We start from the raw sequence: 26,986 nt of genomic DNA on the forward strand, positions 1-26,986 counted from the left end.
AAGGCGAGAATACGCAGTTTACCTCCTTGTGTGTGCGGTTGGTGGTTGACATGCGGCGTAAAGTAACAAACGACCCATTTTACTCGAAAAGAACAGGCGCATCAACGCAAAAAATTATACGAGCCCACCAAGTTTAGTCGTTCCTTATATGCTAGATATAGAAAAGAAGCCTTAAACCGAGGCCAGAAATGCCTAAGCTAGCACTAAAGGAGGATAGCAAGGGGGATGGGACGCCTTGGTTAATTCCAGTGAGGATGGAAGGCTACTAAACGGTACCAAAATTGAGAGCATTTACCAATCGTGCTATATTTAGGCATGCACAGGCAGCCGTTCACCATCCACTGGCGATGACGGCATCAACGGGTTGGTTATGCCGGACCGGGCATTGCGTAGAAAAATTAAGCTGATCCTCCCTGAACGGGGACTGCCAACTATTAGCGTAGTATTATATGGCGGTCGGCGTGGTACGGAATGTATATATTTAAAAATAAAAACATGTGCTTCTTTTAGCTCTTATTTCTCACGCCTATAAAAATGAATAGCCCCTACTACACATCACCATAAGCCCCCAAACAAAATTACCAAACAACAATTTCCGCACTGTGCTGAGCACAACATAATGCTACGCCTATCTTACACTTGCCGTTCAGCGAGGTTACGCTTATATTTATTTATCACCATTGACGCAATGCGCTTACTAGTGAGTAGGCAGGTTAAGCATCGTGCCATGGGAGGCCACTCAGCGTGGCTCAGAGAATAGCCCAGCTTGACTAGTGTTTTAGACATACACGTAACACGATGCACAAACCCTAAAAGCATGAAGTATCTTGGCTGGCAGCAATAAGTGTCCAAATAAAAGAGACGCGAAGATTACACATTTCGCCTTTTGCTGCTGCGTCCACGAGGAAAACAATGCTTTAATGAGCTTTTTAACCATCATTTACGCTGTAATTAAGAGGTCATACATGACAGAAGTAACTTCAAAAAACTTACGTTGTCGAGGCGCGGTAGGAACATGAGCGATGATTCAATGGGGTCTTGTTCTGGTTGAGTAATCGTGACCAGGCACTTTTCCGTGGCATAACAGCCGTCGTGATACTCGCAAATGTTAGGATTAACAATGGCATGCACAATTTTATCAGAGCACGAGTTCCAACGTACCACTTTCTGGAAGTAAATGGAGGATGTTATGCCAGCATATTCTAAATCACAGACATATTTTAATATCTATGGGCCTGTAAACGAATTTATGCATTGCAGTTACGCGAAAAAAATTTATTACGTGGGACAGTCTTATAAAATATTTTTTTTGCTTCTGTGGCATATGGAACCAGGTAATGACAGGAATTACAAAATAAGATTTCTGAAACAAATACCTGACCCTTTATACATTGACTGGAAGTTTAGTGCGTTAAAGATGGGCGTTATAGTATAATATTGTGCAGTGTATAGTGGTTGCGTCACGTAATATGTGCCAATATTTTACATCGTATCGTTGGTGAATGCCAGCAATAGCCTATAATTACAAATTTATTTACTAAGAATATTTTAAACATTTGTTAGGGCAACGTTTCCAGTCGCAAATGTTTAAGATCCGTGAAGAAACAAGCAACCTAGCGTCTGGAGGAATTTATCTCTTATTGAAATGTTTACTTCGTTTGAGAGCTCCGAAAGGGATATGAAAAATACATGGTTACTGTGTTGTAGTTACAGGGCAGTGTATCAGGGCTGGTGTAGGAGGAAATGTATGCGCTCATTGGCTGAAAGTGGATTCAAAATGGGGCGATTGAATTATTTACAATTATGGCGGCGCAATCACATGCTGACAACGAGAATGTTTACATGCCTGCCCATCGCTAACACTGCACCTTAAGGATGAACGTTCTGGAGCGGTGGTGGTAGCTTACGCTGCGTAGCCCAGCTAGTTACATGCACTAATTTGCTTCGTTATCCTAGATTTGTTAATTTGCGACATTTCGCCACCCTTCCCCACGTTCACAACTTGGTCGTTGATCGCAAGTAGACAAGCTTTCTTCTTAATCCCTCCGCCTCTCACTCTCTTTCTCTGCTTTTCATCCTTCAGTGATACGCGGACTTTAACTAATTGGACACATCATTGAAAGCGCTGTTATTGAAAGGCAAGAGTGCAGAGACATCACATTCGAAATGGCGTAAACCATCTCGCTGAGTAGCGAGATGGTTTACGGCGGTGTGGAAAACGGGGGGGGGGGGGGGAGGGGCGTGGTCACCCGGTCACCTCAGATTGAGAACGGTGCTTAGCAGAATAAAACCCATGACGTCGCGTGGTCTTCAAACTGAAATTTAGAATAGCTTGTCAGTTGCTCTGCTCACTGTACTAACGCATTCCCATTGCAGCGATTAAATATAGGAAACCGTTTTCAACCTAGGCATACGCGCGGCCAGACAAGTATGTCTGCCATACTGTACTAAAGACTATAAGAGCTATGGTCACTTAGCAGAAATCGGCAAAAAGAAGGGAAGAAAGGGACAAGGTGAAAGCAAGTCTTACTGAGTTAGCTTTCTTCTACAGGTGGCACTAATAAGAGTTCTTAAAGTGGTCACCTTGTCCCTTTCTCTATGAATTTTTGTCGATTTGCGCTAAGTGGTCATAGTTCCTATAGTCCGTAGTACAATATGAACCGAGTACCCAAGTAACAAGTATTACTAGGTCTGCCACTTTTCCCTTGCTCCACGAATATCTAGAATGGAGCATAAAACACTATCTCTCAGACAGAAATAACAAACACTAAGCCGTGCCGTTGCAAGCTCCGCAGGACGATGTGTGGCAGGGAAATGGCGGCTGTGAGGATTCATTTGCGCACTTTTTTGCCTGCTTCGCCAGCAACTGCTGTGGAGAATTCGAGTCCATGGATCTGTATGCATGACAGCAAGCCTGCAGATTTAGTGTGCGATGAATGCCAAACACAAGACAGTTGTCAGAGGGACCCTCAAAGGGCGTCAATAAGTGATCTGGCTCCAGTACACGCACTTATTAAGAGGTAATTCTATATACTTGATTGGGTCGTCTGCTTTCTTCCCTATACTGAATAGTGAAGCTGACCTAATATAGAAGTAATGCAATGCGCTACACAAACAAATAAAATGCTGGGTACCCACCTTATTGCAACACGGGCAGTAGGACAGAGGGTACTTCTTGTGTCCCAAGCGCCCGTACTCATAAAACACGCCATACCGGAAACGGGCCCACTCATTCAGGAAGGCGTAGGCTGAAATGCAAAAGAATTCTAGTAAACACTATTTACCAGATGCGGCTTTGAGAGGGGGGATTTTTAAATGGAGTAGGCAGTCAGCGCAATTGCGGTGAGCGCGTGACCACAGCTGCATTTTCCAACTAACACATTCATTTTTCCATACAAGACGTAACCACTTGATTAAAACAAGGGATACTCTGATTTGCACGGTCAAAACCATATGCTGTATTTATACTCCTACGAATTCTGCAACAAACATGTCCACTCATTCTCATGGTTTAAATATGCCAGTGCACACATGTGGTTATACTGGAGATGTCTAATTTACCTGCTGAGAATGAGCTAAATTGTATGGCAACAATGTAGCTACGCGAAAGAACAATGCAGATATGATGTACTTGTTTGATTTATGGACTGCTGCGTGTTTTAAACACACGAAAACACGCAAAGAACAATCACAAACCATGGCATAACAAGTTGATTTTTATTGGCTAATGATGGCTTTGCAAAGAGTTATTGAATAGCAAATACGTTCACTATGAACTTTTCTATTTTTCCGCATTCATTAGCTGTCTTGTGGAACTGTAGGGGGCACTTATCTATACTTCTGGTTCTATAATTAAATTATCTGGGAAACCTCTTTGGTGTCTAGATAACTAGGGTATTTGGACTTTGCCTATGAAATTCGTATTTCTTTAGAAGACGTCATGTGGTACGTCGTTACCCTATTTACGAAGCACTGACACAGGTACCGGAAAAATGTCTTACCGAACATAGGTTTTCTCTATAGCGCACATTTGCTTTACAAAAATGCTTGTGATTTCCTTCATTCAGAATTCAAGGTTGATCGCAACAACCGCTATGCACTTCCAAGAATGAGACATGATAAATTACCATGATCACTTTAGTCTTAAACTACATCCCGCATGGACAACGCGCTTCTTGCACTGAAACACTACATTTTCTATTAACAACAACATTCTCCCACCCTGCGTTTTTTGGATGTCCCTAGAGCCCACTGGCAGCGCAATAAGTGGCGGCAGCCATACGCTCTGCGTATCGCGTTGTAATCACCGAGCGCTGTGCATTATAAGCAGTGTCGTTGGCAGCCCGGATTTCACGAATACGATAGCTTGAAAAAGCAGCTACCAAATTGCCTTGGAAATAAGCAAATACACGCAGAAATATTTTAAGCGAAATGTGTCATGGCACCATCCTTTTTGCTATCTGGCAAGGAAATTACATTCCCGCATTTAGTTCGCTCCTGCGCTATACCTTCCATTCGACCGACCTCTGCCACCATTTTTATGTCTAACATGCATATTATGACCCTCGTGATGTGGTATACTTTCAACGCAGGAAGAATGAAAAACCAAAACTTCTGAGCCTAACAAATCGATTTGAAAATATCACCTCCTGTACTTCCACTGTAATAACCTGCATTACCTGCATTAGGGGTATCACAAGTCTTATGCAGAAAATTCGAGAGGAGCGCCTCTAGCCAGATGACAGAGTATTTGACAACATCGCATGCGCTGCAGCAAATGTGGTGATTGTATCCGTCTACTCCACCCCTGCAGTGGAGAAGTGCAACCAGTCTGCTTTTCTCAATATTTCTGTATATGAACTGCCAGCTAAAGGCCCTATCCACCAGCCGAGCTCTTCTATTGGAATTTACAGCTCGGAATTCTTTGAAGAATGTCTCATCATGAATGCCTGAGGCATCGGCATCCATCTTCACCCTGCGTCCCACATGGCACCCTGCGCACTATTATCAAAGCCTAAAGCTGTATCTTTGTACCTGTGGTATTTTTATGAAATGTCCGGATATATTGACTTTCTCGGGCGCTCGGAAAACCGATCGCGTTTTTCCTGTCTTTAAATCCAACCACAAAACCGTATTCACAAACTATCAACCCATTTCTTTCTCCAACTTCCAAGCGTTGTACATTGTTGTGAAGTGTAAATAGTGTCCTCCTTCCCAAGTAGCATGATTTTTCTTTCTGGCCGTTGTACTAACACAAATCTTGTCATCTTTATTGCGCACATTTCCTCCCCCATCACGCGAAGGGAGCGAGATGATGCTTGTGTACTGCGGCCTTAACGAAATCGTAGGCGTAGTCTATCTTCCCCTACTGTTTTAGAACCTGGTTGTAACTGTACTACGCATATAATGCCTTAATAGGTCATGCTTCTTGAGTGTCAATGATGAGTCTTCTTTTTTCTATTCATTATGTAGTGGCGTCTCGGAAGGTTCCAGGTCTGCTGCTCTTAAGTTTCATCAGTGAAGTTCCGTCAGCAATAGAGAAGTCATCACTCCTTCTTTACGCTGAACATATTAAAATACTTAAGAATATAGACAATATTGATCACTTTTGTGCTCTGCGGTTTTACCCATGCTCATTCTTTAAATAGGTCTACTTAAATGAGCAGATTTTGATTTCTTTGAAAACCAGACTTTGTTATGTTAGCTTGGATAAAAGCCAATAAAAGTGGATGAAAAAACAATTGCTGCAGGAGAGGAACGATTCTACGTCTTCACATTACGCGTAATTCGAAGACGTGCAATGCTTCCTCGCCTGCGGAAGGTATATTATCTTCCACTTTCATGGCCATGAATTTATCATTTATTTATTTCGACTAGTAAGTACAAGTTATTTCCCTATTTTGTCCTTGGTGTCATTGTTTGTTCGATTCTCATGAAAAATTCGGAACTACTAACTTTTTTTCCTGCAGGTTCCACCGAAGACTCCCAAGGAACATAAACCTTTCCACGCTTATGCGTCTTTCATCAGACACTCGCCCTTCCAAATAACGGAAAGTGCATGCAAGTGGCACTTTCTCCATCTTCATATCGTTCAAGGATTGTTGTTTGCATTCTGTAACGTGCTTCAGACTTATTCGTCAGTCTTGTTTCCAGTAACGCTCCTTTCCTGCTATCTCAGTTTCTCCCTCCTTCCGCACATGTTTACGGTCTCCGAATTGCGTGTCGTTGCGATAATGGTACTCACTGTGCACCTTTTTATGAAGCTTAATTTTTGCTAATAGTATTCTCTTAACTTTTCCTTGTGACATTCCATTGGTGCCCTTTCTTTTTCGGTGCACCTCAGAACTACGCCCAGAGTGCTGTCCCTAGGCTCATCACATAAATTATTATCTGGTTCTTCTTCTCCCAGTTACTATTATTATTATTATTATTATTATTATTATTATTATTATTATTATTATTATTATTACGAATATTTTTGATGCCACAGCGTAAAATGTCACATTGAGCGAAAAACCGGATGGCGCCCGTCGCAGCTAAACGGGACCGCTCGTGACGTTGTCACGTGTTTGCTGGCTTGGGCCTCGATGGAGGAGAGCGAGCGGAACGGGACCCCTGCGGCGAGAGTGGCGTGCCAGATGCTGCCGCCGGGCAGAGGGCATCGCCACAACGCCACGTCAGTAACGTATTTCACTCAAATGGACATACATTCTTTTATCACTGTCCGGTTATCTAATTGCTCAAGCAATCGACCGTGATTCGTGTGCATTAATAGACAAAACTCTTTTGCTAAAAGGTCACTGCTGGAATTCTCGAATAATCCGTTCCTGATCCTCTTTTCTTCCTAGTGTTTGTAAATATCACTTCGTCGGCAATTGGAGACTCTAGAATTCGTTACCGATACAGGCGAACTGTCAATTTAAACAAATATTCCCACAACGTCGAGGTGCACAGCGCCTGTTTCACCTGGAGTTGTGTGTGCTTTTCTGAAGTTTCTCGTTTGTGACGTGGACTCGAGCTGTTTCATCGAAGTGGAGAGGGTCCTCGCTGGCGATTAATTTATCATGACCAGCCTCTAGGATTTCAGTGACGAAACCCAGGAAATAATTGAGCTGTGCGTGCAAAAGTCAGGCCTGTCGAATGACTTTCTAGGTTTCAAAGCCTCTCAAGCGATGAGGAAGGTCTTTGCAAGACGGCCTTTGCATGTCCTTGTGGCTTTTTGGTGGCAATAAATTTTATTATTATTATTATTATTAGTAGTAGTAGTAGTAGTAGTAGTACTAGTAGTAGTAGCAGTAGTAGTAGTACTAGTCGTAGTAGTAGTAGTCGTCGTAGTAGTAGTCTATTACTACTATGACGTTGTTGTTCGAAAATGGGTAGAACAGTGCCGTACTTGCGTCGTTAAGGGCCTTCTTTGTTGTGTTCAGCTCAGCCAGAACGTCGGGTGAAACACGAATGAAGTCGCCGCGTTGCCCACACCTCCTTCGTAGGTTTGTACTGAAGGAATCTTCTTTGTGGCCGCTCTTTAAAGCTTCAACACGGACATCGCTCTTTGAGAACAACCATTTAGGTTCGCTTCGAGCTGTCATCCTCTGCGGCCACGTTTTCGGTAACTCCACAATGACTTGCTTGATAAAAACCAGACCACCGGTGGCCTCGTGCAGGAGCTCCGACGATGATTGCAGGAGAGCCTGCATGATACAACACAGCGTTTTTTCTGGCAAGTAGCAAATGAGTTTTGTGATTTCACGACCGCTTATGGGTACATCCACCGTAGGTTTTACATTCATTAAAGAACAACAGCCTGAAGGTATAATAGCTGCAAGACATTTTTGTAAATTCGGCTATTTGCTTGAAATCAGAGGTACAACTTCAAATTGACATCAACCTAGGGTGAGTGGAGTGCCTCGAATTGGACGCTCGCGCGAATACTAAAGTTAAATTCGCACAGGGTGTTATAAAGAACAACAGCCTGAAGGTATAATAGCTGCAAGACATTTTTGTAAATTCGGCTATTTGCTTGAAATCAGAGGTACAACTTCAAATTGACATCAACCTAGGGTGAGTGGAGTGCCTCGAATTGGACGCTCGCGCGAATACTAAAGTTAAATTCGCACAGGGTGTTATAATGCCTGGAAAGTTGTTGAAGTCCCGAAGTTCAGAGCAAAATTCATTTCAACGAACGACTCAAGAACATGAAATAAATGGGTTGAGAGAATGTCCAAGTATTTGTATAGCAAAATGATATTGATGCACAGTGGAGGAAAACGGGAAATGAAGCTTACCAGCACGTATGCGGGCGTTAGATAAGCAACTTGGCACCAAGGAAGGTTAAACACAAATTCAAAAATGCTGACACAATGTTCTAGATGTGGCGAAAATGCAAAAGAAACCAGCTATAATTACCTAACTAAGGGGTTAAAACAAAATAACGAAGAAAACAACCTATGATAATTCAAAGTGAGGCTCTCTACTTTTACAAGCGAGTTCAATGATGCCTTAGAACGCGTAGTTAGGAAATGACTTACACTATGCAAAAAAGACGCGTTTGCAGTGGTATAGTTAGGAAAATTATGGAACATAATTTACTAGAATGAAAAGACATCTACCCGCTAGTCGGTTTAGACTCAGGTAGCTTCCTTAAAGGCGCTGTGTTCAGTGATAGAAAGGGCAAAGTAAACATGCCCGCAAGAGAGCTTTGCAAATACCGGTCGAATATTTGATAGCACAAAAGTAGGTAGCCAGAAACAACTGTTGCCTTTAAAAACAACGCTCCTAGTAGTAACTTAGAATGTTTAATACTGGAAAGCTTTTTCTCTGTAGAAAAAGATAACACTTTAGGCAAAATTATAGAAACAGTGACGCCACCAAGACTTTCGTTTCGAAGGTGACGCTCATAGCGTCAGTCCATACATCGATCCATTCCATGTGTGCGCAGAGGGTCCCTTAGTTTTGCTAACTTTCAAGATGTGAGCGCATGCCCTAGTGTTCTTAGGTGGGCATTGCTCGAAAAACAGAGTAAAAGTTACCGGCATTGAGAAGAGACAAAAGACGTGCTGGAAAGACACGGATTCGGAGAAATGTGCACTGTGGTTGCGCAAAGGTCGCGTGACTGTACTATCTCTTTTCATTATTCTGTACAGGCATATTGTAAGTGACAATGGGCAATAAAGAGAACACGAATCTATCAGAGTACGAAATGATGGATTACAGCTGTCCCAATACAATTTTACACAAAGGTCACACGAGGAGGAATTGGTAAAAATACAAATGAAAACAGTATGTCATTTGTGGTCGAACATGGTTGAGTACCCCATTTGACAACATTATTTAACAAGTAGCGTAGAATATTGCTCGGAATTTCGCACATGCCTTCAGGTTGTCGACAATCACTTCATTTGGTGGTGTGTCCGGGTGGATCGAGACGAGGAGATTAACGTATCCTCCGTCTGCTCTGTCGATTTCAAGTCCATTCTCGTTGCCCAGGAGACAAAACAAGGCTAGCACTAGCAGTAGACGATCGAACATGACAAGGGCTTCTTCTGCAACGGAAGTGACAAAACATACGGAAACATTTTAACCATTGATTTACCAACAGTTTTCTCGGTTATCTCAAACCTTCATATTCTGCACGCTTATCCCACATCTTCCATTTGATCTCTAACTACGAAATGGGCTAATGTAGCTTCGAACTCTTATTGCATATGGGCAAGAATTCATGCAACATAGACATTAATTAGGCTACAAACGCAATCCGAAAATGTTTAAGCTCGACCAAACTGCAATGGTTGTAAATTCATAAATTAAACAAAAATTCACCATGTTAAAATATTAAGAAAATTTGTCAGGTGAAGAAATGGTGATGCGGAGATTCTGGCAGGACCTACTTATTGGGAGATTCTTTCTGCCCTCGACTAGAAAACAAACTTGGTGGCAGCCAGGTTGGCAAACACTATCAACACCGGTGCACTGAATGAATCAGCAATGCGCCAGGCTGCATTTGATTCACTCGAATCCGATAAACTAGAACTACAAGAACCTTCGACCGTCGTCTTCTATCTTCGAGCAGTGAAAAGAGGACGATTCAACCTGAGAATAGAAAAAAAAGGCATCACGGAGACCATCTGTACCCCAAAAACAGACCAGATACGGTATCGCTACCCATGAAAACTGATAAGCAGGCAGCGAAAAAAAATTTAGTGCTCTCCTGCTCTGAAGAACGATTACCAGCCAAGCGATGACTAGTGGGCATGTTTATGTTGAACTGCATCTCCTCCGGAGGCTGGCCCGGTATTGCACTGTCTTAGGGATCGGCACACGTATGGGGAGTGGTTGAAGACTGCTTCACTTCGTCGCGAGTTAGCCCTCACAGCACAATTTATGGAAAATTGATTGTTGGTGTACTCGAAGACTAGATCCATTGAAACCTAGCGATACTACACGGTAACAATCAGTGGACAATAGCATACGCGCACCAATGAAAAACAAGAATAGAGTTCGTGAAAATACTAATATGTATATGTTCATTTACCGTTCCCTAGAACAACCAATATGTTTTAATACATGATACACTTCTAAGTAAAACATATCTACAAGGTAATGCATTTGGATACAGCGTATAATATATAGAAGGGAAAATTATTCGGCTTATTATAAAAGAAAAATTAGAAAATTTGTGAACATGACCATTTTCTATTCAGCAATCGCATGTCTAATTGACGACGCAAACACGAAAATGACTTAAACAGTGGGAAGAGAGAGGGGGAGAAGTTTAAGATACAGCAATAGGAAACAATAAACAAAACAATGACAGCAACTTACAAGAAATAAAAGTGAACAATATGCGTTTTTAAAGAGTTGTTTATCGAACAATATAATGTTGGCTGTGGCAGAAAAGAACGTATAGATGTATGCGTTCACTTGTTTTCTTAGGCGGAATTCGGGGAGGGCTACGATAGAGCAATTTGAGGCAGATTAGAATGTCATGCTGGACTTTTGAGCCGAAATGGACGATTAGCGCCTTCAGGTCCATACGAAGTGCAGCCAGTTCTAGAACAACTTACTGCGCCGTCGCTTGTAAAGCGATGACGGTATAAGCTAAGACGCATTTTACGAAGTCGCCGTCGAATCTGGAGGCGCTGTTCGAGACAACAGAGGTGAATTCATGACAAGCGAATTGGAATGTTTTGTGCAGCTTGAATAAATCTGTTGGAGAAACACCTTTCTGTGACATTCTGCGAACAAATTTCCTCGAGCACGGCTTCCCATCAAAGCCATCAAAGTGCCTTAAAATGCATATGTCATTGGTATACCGGAAAAATGCGAATGCGAAGGGATTCTTTATTGCTACTGCGTTCAGGGACTTCTTTCTAGCCTCTACATGCAACACATCACTACAAGCGAAGTTCCAGCAACCCTATTCTTTTGCAGCTGTTTGAGCCGATGGATCAGCTATTTGTCTTCAGCTGAGGAGAAACTCCTCACGTGTTTTTTGGCGCAAACTCTATTACGGTGCCCGAGTCAACAACTTGAAAGGCACTTTTCGGTTGGCGAATGAGTCAAGGTCCGGAACATCAGGCCCGGTATGAAATGGCTCTCTGTAGTGTGCTCGCACATACATGCCAGTTTATACAATCCCAATGTTGCAACTACTCGAGCTCTGTTTCCGTGAATTAGCCAAATAAACGTATCATGCATGGGTTACAGGAAGGCGACACTTCGGCGCATCAATCACCATTCCTGACACCACAGCTGCAGTCTCATGTAAACCAACCTCCTGTTATAGATGCCATGGCTCCAGACCGCCAGGCTAAGCGCCATAGCCTGAACGCCGCTTCTGAATTCGCAAAATGAAGACCCGTGACCTCGACGTTTCCCATTCTAAAAGTAGTAAGCAAAACAAATAATTTTGCAGGGTTGTTGCGTAGTGCGACATAACCTAACGCTCCCCGAGCTTTCGCACTAGCACTCTCCCCTATGGTGGTTCGTCTTTTCTACAACGTAACTTTAATCATTTAACTAGTAGCGGCCTGGCGATGGCACACCACCAATGCAGCCAATAACTCCTCCACGGGGCGGCCCGCGGACATGCCTTAATGGGACCTTCGCGAGCGGTGCTCATCAGGCGCACGGACAACTTATCTGATCCGCTGTGCCGAAGCTGCGTTAACTTTTTTACATAATTTCTTATTACTGTTTAAAATTCTCCTCACATCAGACGCAGCGCATACACGCTTTGCGCTCTCTCCCTTTCGTAGATAAATGACGTAGGCAATGTTACTGAAAAGACGTGTTTTAGTCTCGTTCACCCCGAGTCTAGACGTACAAACCACAGCGTCGATTCTGTGGACCAGAGTATCGAACCGAAGCATTTCTTGTCGCGGTTTTCGATTCGTTTCATCGAAAACCATGCCGTTCTTGTTCAACTTCAGAGCGCGATAAAATACTGTACAAACTAGTTCAAATTGACTGAATTTATATTGCCCAAGCAAAGAGTATTTGCCGGAAAACAGTACATTTTTTTTTAATATCAAGACTGAGCGCTACTCATAAGCTGTACTGCAAGTTTGCACTTGTTAATTTTTCAGGCCACACCCAGTTAGAGAGCACTTAATCATGTCCAACGCCAATGCTGGATCCATGTGAAGCGAAATTAATTGCCGAATGGATATAATAAGAGAGAAGAGCATATTAAGGAAACACTGAAGATTGTCCAACCTGTTACTATTCTCAAGGGGAAAAGGAAGAGGAGAAAAATAGGGGACGGAGGTGTAATGATGAGGACAGGCAGTGGCAAGCGAAACACCTGTTCACGGGCGGTGGCGGCGATGCCGCGGCCTCCTTTTTCCTATGCTTAGCCATAAAATTTTTGAATCTCTACTTCGTGGCGATATGCGTAGCTTTTTTGAAGACTCTGCGTTGTATGTTAGTCTGGTAGAATGTATTTAATATGCAATTGTTTCCTAAATTACTACGGTAGGCTTCTGCTCATTACTTGTTCATACCTGCTGTATGCAGTGCAACCCAATTTTTCTTTTGTAAACTGATTTCTCACGAACACTTTACGTTGGAAACAACTTACCTCGAAGAACGTGCCCTTAAACATATTCTAGACGCTGAATACCGGTTATGAATTTTCCTTCTCTTGCCTTTCTGTACTGCACATTAAGCTTGAACCCAACCCTTTCACGTCGCCGTCTAAGTTCCTCAATAATTTTGCACTTTCATCACCACTATAGTTCAGCCTAGTAATGTCATCTGCGAAGCAAGGTGTCTGAGATATTGCGCCTTAATTCTCACTCCTTATCATTACCCGTCTAGTAGATTCGACACTTGTTCCCAGCGTACCGTGAATAGCATTAGAGATTCCGGATGATGTCTGAGCCAAATATACGTTCACTGAGGCATCGTACCAGTAACGTGAGTGGGTCAAAGAAGTGGTGATCATTTAAATTACGCCAGCCCTGGAGACTGTAATGGAACCGGTGAATATACGTGCACTTACAGCACTCCACTATATGTGTCCCTCGGTTACGGCTTTGAACGTAAATATCAATTCAAGTTTATTTTTGTATAAATGCAAAATGGAATGCGTGAAGTCGTGAAGGCCGAACAGAGTCTGAACACTTTTTGAGAAACTTGGCAGTCTTCCTCAGGCATGATAGCGCAAAATAAAAAAAAAATTGACGTGTCATTTTCACTCAGCACACGAATAAGTTTTCTGAATTCACTAACTCATTCAATCTAGAGCGCGGAGGACTAATAATCAGGAGAGGCAGTAGCATGCGAAAAGGCAGTAGCATCATAGGCAACAGCAGGAGCCTATTTTCATGTCCATTGCAGGATAAAGGCCTCTCCGTGCGATCTCCAGTTACCGCTGTCTTGCGCTAGCTTATTCCAACTTCCGCGAGCAATTATGCTAATTTCATCACCTCACCTAGTCTTTTTTTTGTCTCCCTCAGCTGCGTTTCCCGTCCACTGGAACCCACTGAGCAACTCTAATGGTCCACCATTTGTCTATACTGCGCATTACTTGGGTGCCAGATCCATTCTTTCCTCTTATTGTCAACAAGAATATCGGCTATGCCCGTTTCATCTCTGATCCACACGGCTCTCTTCCTGTGTCGTGATATTACGGCTCACTTTATTTTCCAACACTCTTCGCGCAGTACTTAAGTTGATCTTTATGTTTCTTATTAACCTCGAAGTTACTGAACCATATTGTTACGGAAGGATGAAAGAAGAGAGAGGACAAAAATATCGGAGACGCTGGCTGCTGCGTGTTGTTGGTGTTCAGCCATCTTAACTACTCTGACTCAGCTTGTACATATATTGTAAATATAGTGTTTCTATACTCGCAACATCCCCGTAACATATTGATGGAGGTGCTGGGAACTGCGGCTGGAAACGGAGCTCCGCAGTGGACGTCGCATCATCGTCCACACCATGAATGACGGTGAGCACGTGGAATCAACGTCGCATCCGCCTCCAGTGTCACCGTCCCCAGCTACATCGCTGACAACTTTGGTTGTGGTTACGCAACTTAAGGATCGTGCAACTTTCTGCGAGACCAACGCTAATGCTAGCTAACGAGGTTTTCTACCTAAGATGCATGACAAACGTTTTGTACAAAATCACGAAGAGGAGCTAACCAGCTGAGACCAACGCAAACCAAAGTTCACAGAGTTGTTTGGCAAACCAGCCGGCCGTAACATTGCCGCCAAGCAGCAACTAGCGTCCAGTGCCCGATCCCCCACGAAGCCCTGCGTCTCCTACATCCTGGACGCACTGGCAGTTCGTCGTACAGCCGATTACAACATGGCAGCAGCTGAGAAGGTCAGGAACGTGCTTAAGGGTATTGCCGAGGACGCTTTTAATCTGCTCATCTACAAAAGGTGCTCTACAGTTGATGCTATCCTTAAAGAGTGCCGACAATTCAAGCAGGCCAGAAGCCGACGTGTCTTGCATCCATTCGCCAGACATTCCAATACTGCAGCAACGTCGACGTGTGAAGGTCCACCCACCCAGCAGCATGCATTGCCATCAGAAGGCGTGGTGCGAATCGGTTGCGGTGAACTGGATGCGAGGCGCCCGGAGCTTTCCATTCGTGTTGCCCTGATGCTACCCGTCTTTCCCGTTGCGCTCGTACAAGCCATCGTTCGCGAAGAACTTGAAAACAACGGTTTACATTCTGTACGTGCTGTCGCCAGTGCCAGAGCTAACGAGCGCCCTTCTACTATTTTCGCTCCCCCCCCCCCCCGACGCTTCTCTGCTCGTTATCGCAATCCGACTCAGTGGAGACATGTGGACGACCAGCCGATCTGCTTCACATGTCGCCGCATTGATTTTGTCGCCCGATACTGTCTCCACTCGTGCCCCTCAACCCCTCGGACGCCAACCAACTTGCGCCGTTTCGATGCAAATGCCCGCAATATTTCGCCCACCGCCGAATCTAACTGCAGCGCCAACTCTGCCAGCAACACATGGTACAGTCGCTCACCATCACTGTGCGGACACCATTCTCGTTCACCGCAAACACGTCGCCCATCTTCCCGTTCGACGCAGCCATGTCACCTTTCGTCCCCTATGGTGTTTGGCCGTACCCTATCCAAAAACTAAGAAATGCGGCCCTCGGAGGTGGTGCTGCATTACGCAATACCGCAGCAAATCCCCTGTCTGTGCCCACAAGGAAAAGTGTAATAGACGTTAAAATAGACGGTGTAACTGTACAAGCACTCGTCGGCACAGGAGCCCACGTATCTGTGATGAGTGTTTGCGTACGTAGACATTTAAAGAATGTCCTCACCCTAGCAGCTGCTCGAGTGCGTGTCGCCGACAGCGGCGTGCTGGTTGTTCTTGGAATGTGTGTTGTGCCTTTAGTTACAGCCGGCCGCCATACTTCTGTTCTGTTTGCTGTGATCGACTACTGCAATCACGACGTTATCCTCGGATTGGACTTTCTTTCCCATCATTCTGCTCTCATCGACTGCACGACCGGTGTTCTTCAGTTGGAAATGTCTCAACTCGCCGATGCTCCGAGTACCACCGCACCGCACTTGTGCTCGCTTCACGATGTGCGTCTGTCATCTGAGGCAGTTACTTACGTCACTTTGGCCACCAAGCCACAATGTCCTGACGGTGAATGTGTGTTTCGCGCCATCATCGATGTGTTTTGAACCGGAACGCTGCTGTTCCGCATACGTAGGTCACGGTTACTAATAACGACTTCGTTCTGCTGCTTCTGAATTAAATCTGAATTTCAGCCTATGTCCTAATGTGATTCCTGCCGGCATGTTCTAGGTCAGCGCTTTTAGTGGTTCCGATTTTGAAATTGAGTGTCTGTTTGCCGAGGGTAGCTTATTAGCACCAATTGCAGCTCACAGCTCTGGTTCCTAAACGGATGGCTTCGCGAAAATTATTGCACCTGACCTCACCTCTTCATAGGCCACTGACATGCGGCACCTGCTTGAATCATCCAGTGACATCTTTGATTTCGGCGACAGGCCTTTAAGCCCAACATCTGTTCTTAAGCACCGTATAAAGACTGGAGACACGAATCCTATTTGTGGGCATCCATATCGGGTATCGCATGCTGAACGTCGGGTCATGCAATCAGAAGTGGACAAAATAATCCGCAAAGCTCTCAGCCATCAGCCAGCCCTTGGCCTTTGGCTGTCGTCATTGTGAAAAATAACGGTGTTACCTGGCTTTTTGCGCCGATTATCGCCACCTAAACAAGATCGCGCTTAAGGACGTCTACCCATTAGCACGCATCGATGGCGCCTTGGACTGCTTGAGTAGAGCTAAGTATTTCTTGTCCATTGATCTTCAATTTGGCTACTAGCTGATTTCAGTTGATGAATAGACCGAGAGAAGACGGTCTTCATCCCGCCAGATGGCCTATATCAGTTCAAAGTCATGCCCTTTGGCCTATGCAATGCTCCTGCAACATTTGAACGTATGATGGACTCTCTTCCGCGAGGCTACAAATAAACCACATGTCTTTGTTGCCTTCACGACATTACTCTTTTTTCTCCCACGCTGGGCTGCCACGTTATCCGACTTGCTGCCATTCTTTCGGTCTTTCAAAAAGTTGGCCTTCAAATGAACTCCATGGAGTGTCACTTCGGGCTCCGTCAGACTGCCGTGTTGGGACACCTCGTTGAGGTATCCGGCTTCCAATCACATCCGGAAAAATTTCGCGCCGTACGCAGTTTCCCTGCGCCAAATTCTGCGTCTGACGTGTGCTCCTTCGTCGGCCAGTGTTCTTACTTTCACCGTTTCGTCAAGACTTCGCCGACGTTGCTCGGCATTTGACAGATCTTCTAAAGAAAAACACCCCATTGTCATGGGCCCCGGAGTAGGCTCACGCGTTCGCCGCCCTCATCTGGTTTCTAACCACCCCTCCCATACTCGCCCACTGTGATCCATCTGCACCGACCAAAGTCCACACTGACGCAAGCGGCCATGGCAGCTGCGTTGTTCGCACCCAACAGCAGGATGATACCGAGTGCTTAAAGGTTTACGCCAGTCGCCTGGTGTCACCTGCCGTGAGAAATTACTCCATCGCCAAGCGGAAGTGCTTGGCTTTAGTTTGGGCTGTGGCCAAGATTGGGTCATATTTGCACGGCCGCCCGTTTTCGATTTTCACAGACCATTACGAACTCTGCTGGTTGTCTTCCCTTCGGGACCCGTCTGGACAGCTTGGTCGCTGGGCTTTGTGGTTCCAGGAATCTTCATTTAGTGTCGGTTACAAGACTGGACACCACCACAAGAACGCTGCCTGCTTCTCGCGTCACCCCGTGCATCCTCGCGATCACGTTGCGTATGATCCGGTGCACTGCGTGATGGTTTTGATTGACATTACCGACAGGCGCGCTGAAGAACAACGCGACACATCCTTACAGTCCACCATCGCTGTAGTGCAATCTGGCTACACCGAGGGCAGTGCCGCATGCTCGTGTTGCATGACTGCCTCCTCTACCGCCGCAATATCAACCCTGGCGGCCACGAGGTGATCCTTGTCTTATCTGGTCATGTGCGATCTCTCGTTCACGAACAACTTCACAATGCACCGACGGTGGGACACCTTGGAGTTTTACGTGCATACGACCGCGTATAACGCCGTGTCTTCTAGCCGGGTCTCTACCACTCTGTGCATGGTTTTGTCGCAACTTGCGAATTGTGGCAGCGCCGGAGGAAACCTTTCTTGGCGCCGCTCGGACGACTCTATCCAACTGAAGTTCCCTTTGAACCATTCTTTCGCGTAGGACTTGACCTGCATGGCACTTTTCCGACGACGACGACTAGACGGAATAAGTGGATCGCCGTCGCTACCGACTACACGACATGCTATGCGATAACAAAGGCGTTGCCGACTAGTTGCGCAACAGACGTCGTCAATTTTCTTCACCGCGGTGCACTTCGACAGTTACTTGCAGACCGCTAGCGTTCGTTCTTGCATCGAGTTGTCCACCACCTCCTCTGCTCTAATGCCACTGAGCATAAGCTGTCCATCGCGTACCACCCACAAGGGAACGATATTACTGTACGTCTCAACTGAACAATCACAGTTATGCTGTCGCTGTATGTTTCCAATGGTCACCGCGACTGGGATGCCACACTAACTTACGCGACGTTCACGCATAACTTGTCTCGACATGAAACCGCAGAATATTAGCGACCGCCCATTGCCGTTTGTCACCATCCTCCCTTCTGTGCCGATTGTTTTCCCTGAGTACGCTCGTGAAGTCATAGATCGCACTCACATGGCACGTCAAGCCGCCCGATCTCATCTATTAGCCTCGCAGCACATACAAAATGAGTGCTACGAGCAATGCCATCGCGATCTTAAGTTCGCGCCAGGTGCTTGGGTGCTCCTTTGGTCAACATGTCCTCGGGTTGGCCTCTCCCAGAAGCTTCTCTCTCGCTACACAGGACCTTATGAAGTTCTACGCCAAATTAGCGACGTAAATTGCGAGATTTCGCCGCTACCGTTTGAGGTATGCTCAAGTCAGACGCCTGTTGACGTCGTGCACGTTTCGCTGCTCAAGCGTTACTTCGCTCGCAATTCTTCCCCTAGCATGCCCCGAGACGGCGCTTCGCCACGCAGAAGTACTGTAAAGGAAGGAGGTAAGGGGATAGAGGAAGAATATCAGAGACGCTCGCTACTACGTGTTGTTCGTGGTCAGCCATCTTATCTACTCTGAGTTAGCCTTTATATATATTGCATATATAGTCTGTCTGGGCTCGCAAGATCCACGTAACAATATGTTTGCACCTTTAGAATGCAATGAGTTTACACTTTTCTTTTCAACAACAGTGCTGAGCTTCGAGACACGATTCCGTAAGGTCTATCATATGCACTCGAAGCTGTTTCTATATCTCTGTAATTCTCTTCTCACGATCCGGGTCCCCTGTGAGTAAGTGACTTTGATAAAGGTACTGCTAGACAGACTAAGAGGCTGATTGGCGATCCTGAACTCTTCTTCCCTCGCAAGGCTATCGGGCATTATCTGTGTCTTCTGCATATTGATTTTCAACCCCATTCTTACTTTTTCGCCTAAGGTCTTGAATCATTTGTAGCAATTCATACCCAGTTTTGCTGGATAGGACAGTGTAATCTGCAAACTGAACGTTGCTGAGATAACCGCTGTTTATCCTCCCTCCGAAGCCTTCCCGTTGTAATAGCTTGATCATTTCTAAGCATGCGGTAAATAGTATTCGACAGATTGTGTCTGCTTACCTGGCTCCTTTTGTAGGTAACGTTCTACTTGTGGAGAACTGAGGCGACTGTGGAATCTTTGTAGTTATTTCCCAAGATATTCACGTAAGCCTCCGGCACTCTTTGAATAAACGCCTGTTCAACTCAATATTATAAGATATCTTTGATGGTTTGCTTCAATTATATATCCGGTCGTCGTCCTCGTAACACTTCGTCTCTGAACAGCCCCTTGTTAACTGACATTCACGGGCAGATCAATACCTTTCATACTGTAGAAGGATCGACATTTGGGCGAGTTGGTACTGGTTGAGCATCTTGAAGGGGCAGCGCAAAAAGACGATGACAGAAGGCAGGACCACACAGGACAGCGCTGAACTCACAACTAACTTTATTCGAAAGCATACATACACTTATGTACACAACCCCTAGCCACGTGCTCTCCCATCTATGGCGTCATTATCAGTACGCAGGCAAAAAACATGCAAAACCATTTATTCTAACGCTACGCTATGAAGCGGCTTAAAAATTAAAATTCACTATCATTCAAATTTATCGATGGCATGCTTACACAACGCGACCCTTTTTTCCTGATATAGAAGGCCTCAGTAATCTCCCTCGTAGTCTGATTTTTGTGCGTGGAAAGTGTGTGGTGTCCTTATATATTGGAGTGCACCCATGCTCAGAGCAATTCCGCGCGACATGCGAGTAGGCATTACCCGTTAGTGAGCGCCTATGTTCAGACAATCTAATATTAGTGTTAGTTTTAGGCGTTAGTGGGCGCCTATGTTCAGACAATCTAATCTAATATCTAATAATCAATACCTGTTTGACCGATGTATACGTGACCGCAGGAAAATGGAAGTTCGTAAACAACTCCCATTCTACAGTGCACAAATGGGGAAGTATGCTTAACGGTACAGCCTTCCCCAGCATGAGTGGAGGCAGCCTGGGTTAATTTCCTATCTTACCACAAATTTTGATCAACTTGTTAGGGGCAGAAAAAACAACCTTGATATCAAATCTACCTGCTACATTCCTGAGATTAATTGATAGTTTATGCACATATGGAATTACAACCAGTTTTTGTCTTGTCAGCAGGCTTTGGATTATTCATTCTTGTGGGTGCTCCTAATTTTACACGTTTAACAAGCTTCTGAACTGTCATGCGGGTAGCATCCTCTCAAAAACCTGCCGCTCTCAAACGCTCCAGTCGCGTTACGAAACTCTTAACGTTAAGCGCTGTCCTGTGTGTTCCTGCCTTCTGTCATCGTCTTTTTGTGCTGCCCCTTAAAGATGTTCAATAACTTTCATTCACAGCAACGCTGCGGACAAGCAACAAGAATTTGTGCTGCACTGTCTCAGTTATTTTCTACTCATCACAGTTGCGATGCAATGGCAATATACTCACGGTAACACACACCTCGGGCCCCATCTCGTAAAACTATTCCAATATGTTTTTATTCCAGCCTCCTGAAGTCAAATTTGCCTAACCACCGACGCAAGCACCAGGCGGTCACTCGCACCGTTGTCTCAACAGACCATTCAAACGCTCCCCTTCTTCATAGGAGGAAACTTTTGTTTGCTTGAAAAACGAATAACATTGTGTACACTGAGTGGCTTTTCTTATCTAATTGGCCGACAAGAGGCGAGGATCACGGTCATGCGGAGAGGGATTTGATAGGGCCGAGCCACTGCACTGAAAGTCAATAACCGAATGGAGAAGGCGGTGCCAGCGTGTGCGATTGGTCCGCTTTCCTTTACTTAGCTTGCGGTGGCTGGACGAAAATCGCGGCGGAATGCAACGGAAGCTTAAGAATGACACTAAGACGGATCCTCAGCAAAGAAGAGTTGGCAGAACGAGGTCGTAAACGTGCCGAAAGTGCTCAGAAACGTTGCACGACAACGCAAGCAGTATTATTAAACGCAAATAAACCCACCCTCTCCAGCAGGTGTGAGTAGCCAGTGCCTGAGCGATCGGTGGCAGCCATCTTTTATTCCTTCTGGAACGGGGCAGCCTGCGGCTTTTGAGAATAAAATTCATTTTTGTTCTCCGTAATTATGCATCTTTAACGCGTACAGGTCACTTTGACAAAGCGAGTTCTTGCGGTTTTGTTACGCCACGTGACAGACATAAGTCGGTGGAGCCCGGAAACTTTAGACCCGGAAACTTTAGACCAATAGCCGCGGGCTAATGGCCAAAACGCGTCGAATCAGGAATATTTATTTTTCTTTTTTCAGTTAAATCATGCATATTCAGTGTGTACACGCTTACATGTGTACACGTTTTCGTAACGTCGCGTGACAGGCAGGTGAAGTGGAGGTGGTCAGAAAAGTTTTTGACCAATCGCAGAGGGCTGATTGCAGAATTGAAATAAAAAACTTTGCAATAGTCTTACGGTATAGAGCCCCTAGTCTGCTCACTGGCGCAACAGGCTGAAAACCGCGCTAAATGCATTGTGGCTTTAAAAATCATCAGAAAATGCTATGCGTTTCCAAACGACGGAGTGTAGTTGAACCACCAATGCAAGCGTTGCATTGAAGAAAAGCTCCAGTAAAGGTGGCCAAGCTGAAGCGAAAACCGTTTTATCCTTTCGGTCTCACTGCGGAATGAAAACAAAATTATCTTTCTGATCATTTCTAGTTCGAGCAAAACTAGCGGGTTTCAGCGGTTTCCAGTTTTCAGTTTCCGTTTCTATGACTTGCTGGTTACTGTGAAACGAACAATACCGCATCATCCTCCCTATTCCCTTGCAGTGGATGCCTCAACATCTACTAAAGGAAATGGGTTTCTAACGCCCACCATTGCTCAAACGCTCAGCTTTATGTCAGAGTCACAAGCTACTCAGCGAAACAGGTAACAAAGAGCGCGCGGTCCATGAACTACATTTACACTCATCCTGAGCTCGCACGCAGGGCTACAGTGCACGATGACGGTGGCAAAGGAACGTTGTCGCGTGCGCGCACATTGTTTTCGGATTCATGCGAACGGTGTAAATTTAAAGTTATTTGCAGAGAGAACAATAAAGTCCCAAATTGTTTTCCTATCCAGTAGTCATATAACTTTCCGCTTCTATTTGTGGGATGGGTATGCTATAGGCTCAGATGCTTTAGATTCGCTCAGATGTGACCCAAAGGCGATATTCAGTGTTTAGGCGTGCACAGAAGGACGTACCTAACCAAAGCACACAGAAGTACGCGAAGAAGTTTGTCTCTTTGCGAACATCAACATTAAAGGAAATCAGTGCCCATTCTTTAATGCCACTCTAATGTTACAAATGCAAATCATGCGCAGCTTGCTGCCATTTTTATGCAAATAATATTCATTATCACCATCCAGTTTTTCAATATCATTAGCCTCTTCATGACAACTGCAGGACGGAAGCCTCCCCCAGCGATCACCAATTAATATATAATTGCTGAGATAGTATTTTATGCCTCTAATGTTCCCAACACCATCAAGCCGCGTACTTTATGCCCTTCCGAACTTAACTTTGTAATTATAGGCCCCCATTCTGCGACTCTGCAATAGACCACAGCTTAACCGTCCTACAATTTTGTCATACTAGTGTCAAGCAAAATATCGGCTGCCGCCTTTGCTCCGTAATATATGCCGCTGTGTTTACAGCCCTTAACGTTACCCATATCACTTCTTGTTCCATTGCTCGTTGCCACGAGCTTAACAAATCAAACATCTTTGCTAATCTCAAAGTTTCAGCGCGAAATCTTAGTGACAGTAAATACAACGATATTATATTTGTCTTTCGAGGATAGCGGTGGACTGCCAGACAGGGTAATAGCTGCCGTATGCAGTCCAACCACGTTTATGCTCGTGTAAGTTTATTTGTAGTCACCAAGGTCTTCCATGTTTTATTGGCCTAGATAACCATGGTCTTACACAAATGTTACACGATGAGAGCCAATAAAGCAGTCTCGTTTTTTCGCCAGGCCATTTAACATTACCTATATCTTCTGCATAATAACCTTCCGACGTACCTTTAAACATTGTCTGCTAATTTGCTTTATCCGCCCGTGCTTGGAGAAAGTCCCGCTTCTATTTCATAAACCATGACGTCACATTGTGGCTATGTGTGAATTCACCTTACGTTGACATACTGTTTGTTTTTGCGGAGTTGTTCTGCAGGAAGCATGCGACACATCAAGCGTGTGTGACGAGCCGCAGTGCCACCTGGGTTTGTGCTGGTGTCACCCACCGTGCAGCCTTTTAGCACACGGCGTACATTTCCATAAACTCGCCCACGTTTAACCATGTTCGATGTCACGGGTGGTCTAACGAAAAGATGGATTATTCTATGCACGCTGTAAAAAGTCTCTCAGGAGACACAACATGGAGGAAGAACGAATCGGCTCCGTTTCCGAAGCGCAAGTGGAAAGGCGAAAGCCACCAGTCTAACATTCTGAAAGAGTGCGTACCTACAACGGATGAGAGACAACGCGAACGTAGGTGCCGTCGCGAAAACAGTTTCGAAACATCAGAACTCTAAAGAACATGGACCTCTCTGGGCCACGTTGATGTATCTTCTTTTAAGCGAAACCGATCTCGATGCGCGCGTGCGAGGACAAAATATTGCACCGCTCTCTCACCTAACGTCTAATTCTGCACTCCCTGGGAGCGTTGCAAGTACATGAAATGGTTGGGGACGTGCATCGTTATTGTGTATTTGATGTAAAAAGATTCAGTGGTGACGAACGGGTCCTGAACTAGCAGAGTTCATACACTGACGACCAAGTTGTGCAATTGCTGCTAGTGGTTGGCTGCGTGGTTCTCTATGGTGTCGGCGTAAACTTTCTGTGTTGTTTGTGCCACCTGCCTTTGCGAAAAACTTTTGTCTCTTTCCGCCTCGCAACATTTAGGTGTGGATTGCGACTGCTGATGAACCAAACCGTAAAATAAAACAAACACGAGTCCCGTACAAAAAGAAGAACAGACGTGCACAGCCTGTTTGTTGTCAGATACTAATACATTGTTTTTTCTTAGTTGCACCGAATAGGCTAAAAGCGCCTGTGGTATAGAGCACATTTCTTACCTTTGAACAAATTACTTGATGAAGTGGGCATTAGCTTTACGTAAAATAAAAAGCTCATTTGAATAAGTATCGTAATTGCTGTTAAATGCCTAATTTGATTCGTTGCGTTACCGCAAACACTGCATTTTGCGAACTATAACCAGCGAGTTCGCAAGGCTTATCTCCTTGAAGCGAATGCCTTGGATGGCACCAGCTTCTAGGGAATAATATTCTAAGTTTGGCACGTATATATAGGCGTCTCAGTACCTTTTTGACTTCAACGCAGACACGAGCGTTTTCCTAAAAAACGTAAGTGGAACTAGAGCCCATGTTTACCGCAAGTTTGACGCCGTATATATCGAAGGTGGTGCCAGTCTCAGAATTTGTTTCAAGCCGATATGCCTTGTAAACTAATTAGTTACAAATCGTAGATTGCAATATCTGGTGTAAATATTTAGCAGAGCGTCTAATTAGTGGGATTTGGTAAATAACCAATTAGGGATTAGATTGCACGTAGGTCTAAGGTCCATCTGAGAGTAATTTAGTACAACATTTAGTATTGTGCTATCTACTGCAGGTGATTCTTTAAAAGTTGTTTCAGCGAAACAGAGCACCCAATGCAGCAGAAAACTAAAATTAGCAGCCGTCCGATTTGCGTACATAACAACGATGTTGACAATCTTGCTTAAGGACCTTGAAGTAATACACCCGATTTTTATAAATGCAATGATTCATTAGGCTAAGGCCTTCTGCCCATTCCGCAAGAAATTTGGGCGCTCAGCAGAAAGCGTGTAAATTGTTACAATGTACAAAAAGCGCGTCACAGTTGATTGCAGGGGCGCCGCTCCACTGACACTCCAGCAGACCCATCGCCATGCATCTACGTAGTAGGCGCTCGTGACGTAGGTCAGACGAGCTATCCGATTTGCTACCCACGTTGCGGCTGCGGGAACGCGTGATAAACCACACTGCATTAAGCTTATTTTTAATAACACGTGTGGGTTTACTTGCGCAAAATAAACACTTTTTTGTGACCGTGTAACGTTTTAAAGCCCTTTCGGCACCTCGCCCTGCCAACTCTTCTTCGCTGAGTATCCGTTTTAGCGGCGTAATTAACCTCCCGCCGCTACGACATTAGACCAGCCAGCTCAAGCCAAGTAAGCGAAAGCGGACCAATCGCGCACGCCTGCACAACCCACTTTATTTGGTTACCGATCGGCGCAGCCCCATCGAATCGCTCTCCACTTGAGTGTGATCATCGCCTCTTGTCAGCCAATTAGGTAAGAAGAGCCCCTCATTGTAGGTAATGGTATTCGTTTTAAAGCAAACAAAAGTGACCTCCTATAAACAAGGAGAGCGTTTGATTGGTCTGTTCAGACAACCCTACGGGTCAACGCCCGTTGGCGGTTATGGAAATTTGGCGTCAGGAGATTGGAATAAAAAGATATTGGAATTGTGTTACGTTATAGGGCCCCGGAATTTGATCTCGTGACCTCGTGCTTAACAGCTCAACACCAAAGCCACTAAGAAAACACGGTGGGTTTAACTGGGACTGCCTCATTTATTATTATTATTATTATTATTATTATTATTATTATTATTATTATTATTATTATTATTATTATTATTATTATTATTATTATTATTATTATTATTATTATTATTATTATTAGTATTGTGCGCGTGTATGTGTGACAGAGGTGCGCCAATATGGCTAACTGGTCTTTGGCATGAACAAGACTGACAGTGCAAGCTGGCTTACCGTTTTCTCAGCTGATAAGGACGTCGATGATGCTTAAGTGCAGGCCTCGGCTGGCGCAGAGCACGCTATCCCGCTTATGCTGAATTTATGACTCTCAGTGACGTCCAACCAGAGTAGGTAGTGGCCACCTTACTGAGACCGCAGATCTGACGTGTCTTTGGATTCTGCAACGAAATAATACATAAGTTAGCGGGTACCATCGTCGAGGCTATAGAGTTGAGATCATCAAGCAAACAAGTTAAACGTATTAATATAAATAGCACGAAGCTGAACTTCCAATTCCCAAGTACGGAACACAATACATTAAGGGCCATGACGGCCCGTGCGATAGAATGAAGAAAGAGCAACACCAGCTAGCGTGGCTACCAGCGTCGCCCTGCCGAAAGAAGAGCATAGAGAGAAGGACTAAAAACGAACAAGAAGCAAGAAATTCAGTAGTACTCAGCTGAAACAAAGAACGTCAGCTGATTGAGGATC

The 26,986-nt window shown here is 44.8% G+C and overlaps 1 protein-coding gene across 1 annotated transcript in view; it reads right to left on the bottom strand.

Moving 5' to 3' along the window:
• Nucleotides 1–26,667, bottom strand: part of LOC135907489 (calcium-activated chloride channel regulator 1-like) — a 187,096-nt gene extending 160,429 nt beyond the window's left edge. The window contains exons 1-5 of the mRNA XM_070541073.1: nucleotides 26,510–26,667; nucleotides 9,373–9,542; nucleotides 7,394–7,691; nucleotides 3,139–3,248; nucleotides 994–1,167 (exon numbers count right to left, since the gene is read on the bottom strand). Of these exons, the coding sequence (XP_070397174.1) occupies nucleotides 994–1,167; nucleotides 3,139–3,248; nucleotides 7,394–7,691; nucleotides 9,373–9,528 (738 nt within the window). The 5' untranslated portion in view covers nucleotides 9,529–9,542; nucleotides 26,510–26,667. The remainder of the gene's footprint in view (nucleotides 1–993; nucleotides 1,168–3,138; nucleotides 3,249–7,393; nucleotides 7,692–9,372; nucleotides 9,543–26,509) is intronic.
• Between the last annotated feature and the right edge of the window lie 319 nt (nucleotides 26,668–26,986).

This window comes from Dermacentor albipictus, chromosome 6 (assembly GCF_038994185.2).
Source record: "Dermacentor albipictus isolate Rhodes 1998 colony chromosome 6, USDA_Dalb.pri_finalv2, whole genome shotgun sequence".
NCBI classification, from domain to species: domain Eukaryota; kingdom Metazoa; phylum Arthropoda; class Arachnida; order Ixodida; family Ixodidae; genus Dermacentor; species Dermacentor albipictus.